Source organism: Cajanus cajan, chromosome 5 (assembly GCF_000230855.2).
Source record: "Cajanus cajan strain Asha chromosome 5, NIPB_CcT2T_4, whole genome shotgun sequence".
NCBI lineage: Eukaryota > Viridiplantae > Streptophyta > Magnoliopsida > Fabales > Fabaceae > Cajanus > Cajanus cajan.
Window position 1 is genome coordinate 23,828,258 of NC_138521.1, and position 13,497 is coordinate 23,841,754.

General features: G+C 29.9%; 1 protein-coding gene across 1 annotated transcript; it reads right to left on the reverse strand.

The window, feature by feature from the left end:
* Window positions 1-6,208: 6,208 nt before the first annotated feature.
* Window positions 6,209-13,086, reverse strand: LOC109810495 (sugar transporter ERD6-like 6). The gene is made up of 18 exons (XM_029273801.2): window positions 12,427-13,086; window positions 11,938-12,000; window positions 11,760-11,849; window positions 11,577-11,636; window positions 11,429-11,494; window positions 11,262-11,327; window positions 11,076-11,151; window positions 9,707-9,771; window positions 9,432-9,524; window positions 8,895-8,975; window positions 8,700-8,784; window positions 7,617-7,663; window positions 7,466-7,528; window positions 7,297-7,356; window positions 7,148-7,213; window positions 6,995-7,054; window positions 6,652-6,766; window positions 6,209-6,578 (listed from the first exon to the last, which is right to left on the reverse strand). Exons 1-18 carry the CDS (start codon window positions 12,619-12,621, stop codon window positions 6,466-6,468), a joined length of 1,464 nt encoding a protein of 487 aa, XP_029129634.1. The 5' UTR covers window positions 12,622-13,086; the 3' UTR covers window positions 6,209-6,465.
* Between the last annotated feature and the right edge of the window lie 411 nt (window positions 13,087-13,497).

Consider the following 13,497-nt stretch of genomic DNA (forward strand, 5'->3'; position numbering starts at 1 on the left):
TTTTAAACCTTGTTATAAATGGTATACCATGGTCTTTAAAAAAGATGGTACTCCCTCAATATTTACATATAAGTAAAAATGGTTAAAATTTTTCAACTCAAATATAAACAAATTTTAATCAAGATGAACTTTATTTAATGGTTTAATCAGAAAACATTTCTATGATAATAAATAAGAACTATCTATACTAAATGTGATTAAAGATATTTTAGTAAATGTAGTTTATATTTTATATGAAATTACAAAAATTAAATATTTTTAACTACTTTCGTTATTTTGTATGAATTTTTTTTTTTTTGTTACATACAGATTTAGAAGAGCATATGATATACTTCCTCCATCCCAAATTAATTATAGTTTTATGTAACATTCCAAATTTTTAATACAATGTTTAATTATAATATTATATAATTTTAACATTCCTAATTTTATTATTATTATTTTTTTCTTAAAATAATAATCTAAATTTCTATTTTTCATATTTTAAAATAAATAGAGATTAAGTATAATATTTTTATATAATTGTAATACTTTAAAGGTTCTATTACAATATTCCGGTAAACTAAAATGAAAATATATAATATTTAATCATAAAAAAATTCTAAAAATTCTATTTATAATATTTTTCAGAGTAATATTTAATTACATTATTATTATGAAATATTTAAATTGTTAAATCTTAAATGTTTAATAATATAAAATATAAGTAATAAAATTATTTTGAATTTAAAAAAAAAAAACTACAGCAGATAAATCTGTAGTGGTACGAACCCCTATCTCTAAGAAATAATAAGATTATCTATATGTAATGACATGTTATTCAATTTTAACTAAAAGTTAGAAAAAAAAATTTAGCAATCATTACAAATTGTCTATAAATAGACATGATGGGGGAAGGCCTTCAGATAAGAAAACGTGAGAAGGAAAATTAAGAAAGAAGAAAGAGAAAGAGCAAGAGGAAGAAAAGTGGGAAAATTTCTTTTACTTGGTTTTTCTCTAAATAGTTTCACTCTTCTATTAAGGTATGGAGAATGAGACTTTTATCTTTTTTAATTTTTATATTATTTTAATTATCTATTTTAAGTCATTCTTATTTATATTTATTTGGTGAGGTGTCTCTAAGCTCATCTTACTTATTCAATATATGTTAATTTTAATTTTAATTAATTAATGAGGTGTCTATAATTAATTAATTTTGTTTAATTATTTCCTATTAATTTTAACTACCATTTATTTAGTTTAAATATATTTTTAATTTTATTATCTAGTTACTATTATTTAATTCATTATATACATATATATATACCTTTAAATAGTAGTAAGTGTAAATTTTAATTTCTTATAATAATAAATTATCAATGGACTCGAATTAATTTATAATTGAAGGCTTAACCTTGAGGATTTAAATGAGTAAATATTTAAGATGAAATATCCTTGTATTATTTGGTACTATGATTAAGTTCATTTATCCTGACTAGTCACAACAAAAATAATTCAAATCTCTCCATGGAGTAAAAATTTAAATTTTTTATTAATAATGATATGCAAATATTTATATATATATATATATATATATATATATATATTTAAAATTAATTAATTTTATTATTTCATAAATGTTCGGTCTCCTTTCTTTTGTGTTTCTTGTTTTCTTGTTCTTAATATATGTACGTATCTTTTAAAATCTTAAAGAGATGGATCTACTAGCTATATCTGAACCTTTCACTACAGTTACTTCGATTGTATTTTCTAGTATCAGTTGGATTGTTAATGCTATTGGAAATTCAGAGATGTTCCAAGGCATTGAGTTATCTTCGTTCATATTTTCACCAAATCAACAAACTCTGATATATATTGATGGTCCCATGGTGGTCACATACTACTACCCCCTACTAACCATGTCAATCCTATAGTAATCTATATATATCAACTTGGGATGTGAATGCGTTAGTATAAGTAAGAAGGAAAATTTGTATTAAAATAAGACTTTTTCCTTCATCTAGATGCCATATCAGTTATATATAGTTTTGATGTACCAAAATCACTTTTTGTGTGAATAAATTTAACTATGGTGTGGTTTCTTTACCTGGTAATGCTTCAAAATTTTAATTATAAATGATAAGAATAATAGAATTTGTACAGAAAATTTTAAATTCTATAATAGGTATATAAGTATTGCTCAATGAATAACTTGTTAACTGTATTATTTTTTTTATAAAAAAAATCATTATTTTAGAAAAGTGAATCCTATAATTAAGATAATTAATTAGGTTATTTTATGAAATAAATATTAAATAATTAGGTTGAGAATTATGAGAAAGGTGTTGCAATTAAATGGTATCAGAGTGACGTTTCAAGTATGACCTTGGGAAATGAGTTAACCATGTTTCTAATATACTAAGCTTTAACTTGTATAATTTCATATGGCAGGAAGAAGAAATACTAAGTTAACAGAGGTTGTACAAGCTATTAAGGACATGGTTGTAGTTTTGTTAAGAAACCAAAGACCTGAAGGAACTGTTGAGTCACAAGGTTTAATTGAAGTTAAGGGAAACAAACCCTCAATTTGACAAAGGTTACAATCCCGAAAAAGTTGAACTATGGATTAAGGAATTAGAAAAGATATTTCAAGCCATGAATTGTCATGATAACCAAAAGGTAAATTATGTTATGTTTATGTCAGTAGGAGAAATTGAATATTGATGGGATAGTACTAGAAGGTTATTAGAAAGAGGAGGAATAATCATTACATGGAGAGTATTTAGAACTAATTTTTTTGAAAAATATTTTTCTAATGATGTTAAAAGAGCTAAAGAAATATAATTTATGCAATTAAAATAAGACAATATGATAGTAGGAGAATATGCTTCTAAGTTTGAAGAGTTGGAAAAATACTTCGCTTTCTTTTATCACCTTGATGAAAAATGAAGTATATTAAATTTGAGGATGGACATATGCCTGAATTAAGAAAGGAAGTAGAGATATTAGAGATTTCTGATTTTCCTACACTAATTCATAAGTGTCGCTTCCTAGAAGGTTTTGAGCATAACAAGGATAATAAACCAAAATCTTTTGGCCCTCAGTTTAAAAACAAAACAAAAAAATAATGAAGGAAAGTCCTATAATCGTCTCCAATGGAAACCTCAAACTTCTCAAATTCTCTTAGGAAATTCCAACAAACCTGTAAATAATCAGATTAGGTGTCTTAAGTGTAAACAAGGACATTATGTTAAGGATTGTCATCTCAAAGGATCTGTCTATTTCAAGTGTGGGAAACCTGGTCATGTGTTAGCTGAATGTAGACAACTAAAAACACATTCCAATTCTTCTGCACCAAAGCTAAGGCCTACTACAACCGAGAGAGTTTACACTATGACTGGAACTGAAGCTACTCTAAACAATGATCTAATACATGGTACATGTTTCATTAAAGGTAAAACTTTGAATGTGTTGTATGATTCAGGCACAAGTCATTCTTTCGTCTCTAATGATTGTGTTCAACACCTTTAATTGTCAGTTTCTTCCTTAGAGACTAATCTAATTGTTTCAACTCTTACAAATAAATATGTGATTGCCAATAAAGTCTATTTAGATGGTCCTCTTTGCATTGGTGATAGAAAATTTCTTGTAAATTTGATCTGTCTACCTTTATCACAATTAGATGCGATTTTGGGTATGGACTGGTTATCTTCCAATCATGTCCTTCTCAATTATGCAAAAAAGTTTGTAATGTTTTCTAATTATAAGGACCTATCAATTTCATTATCCAATCTAATAAACAAGTTTTCATGGAGTAAAGTTCAAGGATATTTATTATTATCTTCTATGGAAGAAAAAGAGGAAGTTGTTTTGAAAAGTATAGCAATTGTTCAAAATTTTCCTGAAGTTTTTTCTAATGATATTCTTGGTTTGTCACCTGATAGAGAGATTAGTTTTTTAATTAATTTGATGCCTGGAACTGGACCAATTTCAATGGTGTCTTATAGGATGTCACCTTCTGAACTAACCGAGCTAAAGAAATAATTGAAAGAGTTGCTTGAAAAAAAATTCATACGCCCTAAAGTATCATCTTGGGAGGCTCCTATTTTGTTAGTTAAAAAGAAAGATAGAAGTTTTAGGTTGTTGTGGACTATCGTCAATTAAATAGGTTCAATATAAAAAAATAAATACCCTCTTCCTAGGATAGATGACCTGATAGATCAATTGAGAGGAGTAGTTGTATTCTTTAAGATAGATTTAAGATCAGGATATTATCAAATTAAAGTGAAAGCAAAATACATACGAAAAAATGCATTTATTTTTATAAACATTGCTTTTAGTCTTGTAAAATATTTTTATTTTGAGGAAATTTTGGTTTTGGTCTAGATAAAATATTTTTCTTTGATTTTAGTTTTATAAAATCTAAAATCATTATTTTTGATCCCTAACAATAATTTTAAGGTAGATTAATAATATTAATATTAAGCATCTATAAAAATATCTTAGAGGTATCACACGGTAATATAATATGATTGACAATTGTAACTAACACATGATATGATCACTTAATTCTTTAATAAAAAAAATAAGTAGTTAAAAATAATTACATAATAATAGGACTAAAAATAATATTTCTAAATTTTAGAGGTTAAAAACAAGAAAAAAAATTATAAAAATTAAAATTAAAACTTATCCATTTCATATGAATTAAAATTATTTTTAAGCCTTAAATAAATATTTTGTTCTTTTTCCCAAATAACATGCGAGTAAAAATAAAATCCTTTTAATTTTATGCGCGTTCAAGGTTAAGAAGTCACTCATGCATCGGGAATGAAATATATATGAAGGAAAAAACTAAAAATAGACAGGAAATAAAATTAGTATTACAAAAATTGCTAACTACGACCCCTTTCAACTATTGTGAAAATCATTTAAAAAAGCAAGATAATTTAAATAATTCAAAGACATTAATAAAATGAAAGTTGGTAATTAAATAACAATGGTCACGTTTAAAAAAAATATTTTAATTTTTAAAATTATTTTAACTGAAAATCAATAACAATAAAATAAAGGGTCATCAATCTCGAATTTAACTTTAAATTTAAAATAATTTCGAAAGGAAATTTATTAACGCGAGACCCATTATTGCATGCACATGGGTAAATACAAAATAACTAGATTTGCACCGCATCATACTCACATGACCCAACTTTGTATGCAAGTTTAGGGTATCTAAATAGCCATCTTAAAAGTTAAAAGCACAAAATGATACTCCCTTCTATCTAAATTAACAGTTTTAGTACTTGAAAATTGCCTCAAAATAATTATTAATATTCTCATTTTTTAATATTATATTTTTTTCTAATTCATTTCTTCATTAACTATTCAACACCCACTATTAAAAGTAGTGTATCTATTGAGAGGGTAAAATTATTTTAATAAAAACTAAATATATTTATTATAATTGTAAATACCTCAAAATACAATCATTATGGGACAGGTAAAATAAAAGCAAACAAAAAAAGTTGCAATTACGCAATATACTCTTGCGGTCTTGTCTTTTGTAATGCCACGTGAAATACTACAATTGAGGTTTCATTTCGAACGGTACGGAGCTATGTTGTGCTGAACTGCGATGATTTTGCCTAACTGGTCTATCATTAAGGGCATTATGATTGATTAATGAATGAAAAGGATTTCTGGCGTTGCATTCGGTTTTGCTTTTGTAAAATTTCCCTTAAAAACTAATTTTCTTATAGTAAGGTTTCAACTTTCAACAAGTTTGAATTTTATATATTAAAATTTTAGCATCAAGAGAATTTTATGCTTTTAAACAAATTTATTTAATTCCATTAAGATTAATCAAAATTTATCCAAACTGTATGAAACCTATGGATTGCACCTCCGCATTTCAACATCAATGTTCCACAATACAATAAATACCATAATAAATAGCCCAAACATAGTACTTCTGGTTGTTGTTGCAGTTATTGTTGAATACCACTACAATCACTTTATTCCTTAAATTGGCTACCCGCCCGTTGGAGAATCAGCCAAAATCAGTACAGCATCTTGAATGTGAGGCAATAATTCAAGTCATCAATGTGTAACTAACTGCTTTACTTGGTGACACCATGTTTAAACAACAGGTACCTCAACCTCAAGCAGAATATAATTCATGATAGAAATAAACTCGATTTTTTTCTGGTACACTGGAAAACAAACTCGATTAAAACAGCTACACTATGACTAGATTTTATTTTATTTTTCTCATTCCTTTGCGACAAAATATTCTTAAAAAGAATAATTATATCCGTAGTTTGTACAAAAAAAACAACACGATGCACATGCACTGATTTTTCTCCACTTCATTTGTTACAGAAAATTTGATACACGATAAAACAAAGGACTATAAAACACATGATATTGGACTCATCATTTTAGTTTAAACATGGTAGACTACCTGTGTGCTCTCCCAAAACATATCTATCGGAAGGAAAACTGAATTTCTTCCAATGTTCTTCCCTTGGTCTCAGGGACCCATAAAGATACAAAAGCAACACTAAAGGCAGCTACTACTGTGTAGATTGTAAATGTTCCTGAAGACAGACAAATCAGCATTATATTATATTGACAAGCGTATAACACAAGACAAGCATTTTACACACTCACCTCCACTGCTCCAATTCAAAAGCAAGTTGGCGGTCATCGTAACCACCCAAGAAATCAGCCAATTTCCCATTGTCGCTATACTGCCAGCAAGGCCCTTTATATTCACTGGAAGTATCTGAAAAACATTATTTAACAAGTGAGTAATTACTCATATAATGAACACAATTAACTCAAGTTCAGCAACCAGATTCAAAATCCAAAAGTGGCACGGTGCCTTTGGAACCAAAAATAAAAAATAAAAATGAGGAAACCTGTAGGCATCGTCTAACTAGTAAATGCAACAATTACAAGATACTTCTTCCTCCTTCAGATTATTTGTACTGAATACAGAAATTATTTATACCTCAGACATTATAAGCCAAGGGATGGGTCCAAGTCCTAGAGAGAATCCAATCACCATAACCTACAAAAACCGTTGATCAAACTAACAAATGCTAAAAATATACAATTACAAGTTGAAAAGAGAAGAAATTCTGACCCAGCCCATATAACATACCACAAGTCCAACAACAGAAAGTATTCCCATAATGCTGTATAGATGTGAATCCTCTGACACTACCCCCTGACATCAATCAATATAAACAAGTTAAAAGCATGGCTAATCTTCTGAAATTCAATTAAGATATTACCATTACTATTACCAACCTCCAGATAGAATGCTACTGAAACAATGAGAAGGCTAACTGTCATTATAGATGAGGATATCTGCAAAGTGACAACAGATCTCAATTTTTATTAAATTTCATATTTCATCTTTTAGTATAATAGATATTCGAAAATGGTTGTGGAGTAAAGAATTTTGCTTCATACTCACAATTAGAAGCAACCTCCGGCCACTTTTGTCCACCAACCATGTGGCAATTCCAGTTGCTATGACCTGAAAAAGGAAGCTGATTACAAGAACTGAATTCATTATCTTCATATCACATATAACATGATACGTAGTCTAGGCTTTATTGTGAAACCTGAATGGCTCCTAGTCCCACTGTAGCAACATTGCTAGATGAAATTCCTGTAAAATACAGAAGTCAAACACAGATCAGGTGCAACTCAAATCCTCGAGGTATTATAACTGTCATCCAAAATCACAAATCAGTTTCTGTTACCAGGTGCTGAAACCCAAACCAAAAAAGAAAAAATAATATATATATATATAAAGTCAGGATCCTTTAACACAAGTGTAAATTTAAACACTTACACCAAATCTTATATCTAATTTTGGAATCATGTGAAATTTTATATATATGATCTTGAATATAATATAACATAATTCTACAATTAGATCGGATAAATTTGTATTATACAAAATGTTTTTAAAGGTATAAGATTTGGTATCAACAGATTCTGACTCATTATAAATATATATATATATATATATATATATATATATATATATATATGGATGTATGAGAAGGGATTTAATTACTTCAAAAGTAAGTCTACTAAGACTTACTCTTCTCTATAATTCATGTTTTACATCAAGTTTTAATGATCTAATCATTAAATTAAAATTTCTTAATACATAAATCAAGTCTACAAAGTTTTAAAAAAATTGAAAATTATTTAATACTACGTGTAAATAATTAATTCAAATTAACGGATAATTATAAAAGCATTTTATATGTTAATTTGAATTAATGAAACAAAATATCATATAATTTTCAATTTTTTAAAATCTTTACAAACTTGATTTATGCATCAAGAATTTTTAATTCAACGGTTGGATCGTTGAAATTTGATGTGGAATATGAGTTATAGAATAGAGTAAGTCTAAGTAAACTTACTCTTAAAGTAAGTATATCTCTCCTCTCTCTCTCTCTCGGTCTCTATCTATCTATCTATATATATATATATATATATATATACACGTTATACTTCATGAACCGGAATTTTGAGCATTTAAAGGATTTAAAACTCCCTTAACCCTGCAAATTACTTAACACCAAATCACCCGCCTCTCATCTTCCCACGTCCTCCCGAATCAAAACAATAATAAAATTATCAACTATAATGAAATTTAATTTAACAGATGATATGTAGATCTAAACCTGCATTTGCAAAGATGGTAGTTGAATAGAATAAAACTCCATTGATACCAGATAATTGCTGAAAGACAAGTAATCCAATACCAACCTGCAGGAGCTCAGTTAGCAAAGAATGCTTGACCTTTTGGATAAATGACAATAAGTCCTGCTTGGTAAGAGAGGGTTTAAAAAATGAGAAGTTATACAGCATCATATTACCATTAAAGGAAACCAATATCTTTTCCTCTGGAGATCAGCAAATCGGATTGCAGCTCTTTTTCCAGTTGAAGCCACAGATCTCTAGAAAATTAAAATGGTTAGGAGTGCAGGTTTCTGAAATAGACATTCTAAAGCTATGCTCTTTAAATGCACCTCGTATGAATATGCATACTGTCACGCATTTAGGAGGGGCAAAAATTAGCCAGCCACACAACCAGGGGCGGATTAAGGGGGGCAACCAAGGGCCTTGCATCCTATAGACACTTTGGAAAAATATTTTATGACAGAAGATATTTATTATAAGTATATGATTATATTAAGAGATTGATAAAAAAATTAATACATATTTTATATTATTGATGAATTTTATTATTAAAAAATGATATTCACAAGTTAGATAAATGGCTTGATATATTTAATAATTATGATTTAATATTTATTTAACTCTATTATAAAAAAAAAAAATCTCCCTCGCCCTTCCTTTTATAGTGTTAGGGATCCATCCTTGCACACAACAATGAGCCAAAAAAAATATACCTTAATTTCATGTACTTCAACTGATATATCTGTGTCAAATCCTCGCAACACTTGCAAAGAAGTCTCAAACTCATCTGTCATCCCCATCTTGGCCTATACTTCCCCAATTTCCCCCACCAACCCAGGAAAACAAAATAAAATGAAGAGAAGCAGAAAGATAATTAGCAAGAGTATAATGTCTTACCCTCCTTTTCTTCTAGAAGGAACAACTATTTTAACCGAGATGAAATGTTCAAAAAAAAAAAATGACAGCATAATGCATAACAAACCCATACCAACCATCTGGGGGATTCTGGTATGAAAAATAATCCAGGTATTAATACTGTACAGGGCAAAATTCCTGCAGCAGAACATAAAATATTTAATATTATTTTGGTTGAAGAAACCAAGTAACAATATGCTCTACAGTCTAAACACTAATGTTTGGAAAGATCAAACCACTATTTATTATGGGTAAAGATCTCCAGAACACAAAGATCAAGTGATAGAATACACATAAAACAATACCATGTATAGAAATAGCAAAAGATATGAATTTAATGTAGTTCAACATCTCTTTCTTGCTTCCATGAAAACATCTCAACAAATATTCACTATCTCACATAAGATTACAAGTTTTCTGAACAAACTTCCCCATTAAAGTTTTTTGGACAAAGTTGAGAAAATCCTCTCATTACAAGTTTTCTAGATAAATTTGAGAAACTCTTCCCAAATAGTGTATCACTCTACAAACTTGAGTCTTTCACTCAACAGTTACAAGAAATGATAAGCACTCTCACTCACAAGAGACCCCATAACCACTCTCAGACTCATATCTCTAATACATGGATAGATACATGACCCTCTCCCTCTGCACATTAGATGTTTCTTCTCATCTCAAGAAACTTTTATTTATAATGTGGTGAATGACTTCTAAAGACTCCTTGAATAAGCCCCGATTAATTGCTTCTCACAATTCCAAAGAGTCACCTCCCTTGTAAATTATCTCACTCATACTAATAGTCACAATTTTTTCTCGTCTCAATTTATTACATCTTGAGTTCCTTCATTGGAATTAATATTTGGAAATTTGAATCGATTTTCCCAACATTGTTAAGCCTTCCGTTGCTTTTAAGAATACCATGAAGCATAGAAACTTCAAAACAGTTGTCATGTTTGTGTCATACCCATGTTGGACACGTTAGACACTTTGAATACTCCTAAGTGCATGTTATAATTTTTTTACTTTTATTTATTATAAAATATTATGCTAATAATTTTTTGATTCACAGGAATTACAATGATCCATAGGAATTATAATAAATATCACCAAAATTAGATAAATTATAACATTTTATTATGTCAGCAATAACTCGTGCTCAGTTATAAACTTGGATTCCCTCTTTTGATTTCAAATTTGTATTCTATGCTAATTTATATGTTGTATTATAGTTGTGTTGTGTTTCTTAAAACCCCTGAGTCATATTCGTGCTTTCTATCCCCAACCATATATTATTTTATAAATGTGGCTCCTCCCCTGTACACACATATTCCTTGTTTCCATTTCTGTAAAAATTTAATGAAACTAAGTTATGACAAAGGTTTTTTAAGTGTTCCATTCATCCAACCACAAAAACTGAGTCAAGTAAATAATGAGAAATTTACCTAGAATTGCAAGCACTCTCCAGTTGACAAAAAGGCCCAACAGATAAGCCAGCAAAATGCCAATAGTAACAGAGAGCTGAGCAAGGAAAATTACAAAAATAATAAATAAAAAGTTTCAAATACAACAGAAAACAAAATTAGTGAAAAGACAAAACTCGCATCAAGAAGCAACAATAAGATTTCAACCTGATTGACTGATCCAAGGCCACCTCTCAAGTTCTGAGGTGCAATCTCAGCTATATAAACAGGCACCTAAACAAAACAAGAGAACCCATCCACAGGCCACTTTCGCTCAGCATTCTTACCAATAAGCCAAACCAATAAAAAGTACAGAAAAAGGCGATCAAATTTACCACGTAAGAGATAATCCCAACGCCAAAACCTTCCAACAACCTCCCCATAAACAAAAATGAGGAGTCCTAACAAAGCAACAACACATCACTGATTTTCACATGTTAAACGAGCCAGTCTCAGTATCAAAAGCAAACCATTCATACTTACTTTGGCGAAAGAAATAGCAAGCCACCCTATAATATTGGGAATCGAAGCAATCATCAAGGACTGCAACATTCAAAAAACACGCCAAAAATCACCAATCACTTTTCACATTCATAGATCTTCCTTTAAAAGACTGACTTCAAAACCAACACCACAAATATATAAAAATAAAATAAAATCAAATACCCCTTTGCGCCCAACATATTCAGCTATCTGACCACTAGCTATAGCTCCCACCATCGCTCCCACATTCGACAAAGATCCAAACAAAGAGAACTGCAAACCAACCCAACATATTAAGTACCAATACCTTAAACCATGAAAAATCACAAAACCAAAGAATATATACACGTATATATCAAACCTCCGAAACCGAGAGCTTTAGATCACGGACAATTGCCTCTTGCGTCGGAGAAGAATACCCACACTGCGCCCAAAAAAGTTTCAAAATAATTAAAAAATAATAATAAAAAAAGCCTTTTTTCTTCATCCGACTCCTTTACCAATAATAACACACAATAACAAAATCTTATCCACAAGACTAGGTGTACTTCATGAATCACACGCCATTTGAGCTCAACTAAATCTAAATTCTCAGGATATTATCCTACTCCTTACTCCTTTTTTTTTCTTTGGTAGAAACCAAAGACATATAATCCTCCCAGAATTAGATAAGATTACTAAACAAATTTAATACTAGTGGTTAAGTTGGGAATTTATCTAACTCATTTAAACGAAAGAGAATTGTCTTCTGCAAGATAAATCCAACTATTATGATAAAATCAAGTACATGCAGAGAAAACTCCAAATCATTGATGTTGGTACATTCTATTCTCTGAAGTGCAATTCTTACCGTGAAGCCGAATTGAATTGGCCCCAAGGCGACGATGAGAACGCAGAAGAGGACCGAAACGGCGCCGTCGCGGATAACCTGAGTGGAGGATCCCATGATACTGGACTGCCGTGAACCCATCTTGTACCAACTTCCGGTGTGGAGGAAGGGCTTCTGAAGATCCCTCGCATCTCCGCTCTCTTCCCTGAAACTCATCCTCACACTTGAGAAAAAAAAAAAGTAACAAACTCTTACTGGAAGGTGTTCGTAAAAATGTCCCAAAGAGGGTTTCGATTTTTAACGTGCTGTGCTGGGCTGTGAGGAGTGTTGTCGCTTGCGGTGCGAGATTGGAAAGGTCACGTTGGTGCTTAGTTAATTTGGTCCATGAGTCAGAGAATTATGATTGATTTATGAAGGGTTTGGTCTTTTTTAAAACATGTAACGTGTGGTGCTGGGGCGGTGTGGGAGTGAGTGAGCGAATGAGTGAAGGCATGAATGAAATGACCTCACTCGCTGTCACTGTGGTTTTGGACTTTTCCTGCGAAGCCAATAATTGACGGTTCGGTTGTGTGCTGCAAATGGCAACAAACCTAAAAGCCTTCGAGTCGCGAGGGAAGTATCAACAACTCCCGTCTGGTGAAACGACATGAGTTTGGTTTAACATGACTGGCAGATGTAGAGTAAGGTGTTTTCGATTTTGCACGAGGATAATGCCCAATTTTTTGTCATATGCTGCTTTTGGTAATGCCTAATTTTAATAAACTCGTCCCATTAGGACTATACCATATTAGACACGCGCTATTGCAGCTAATTTTTTTTTTTAGCTTTTATTATTAATTATTTATTATTTATTTCATGGAAGTCTTTTTTTTTATAATCATAATATTGGTAAGAATAATTAGGAATTTCGTTGGAAACTAATAACCTTGATTGTATTAAAAATATCTCTTTCAATGTCGTTTGTTTGACACATTATTTAGACCAATTCAATAAATATCGTTTGTTTGACACATTATTTAGACCAATTCAATAAATAGTTTTTTTAATAGTAATTTGTAGTAATTTTATTTTATTTTAAGTAAATTTTTCTAA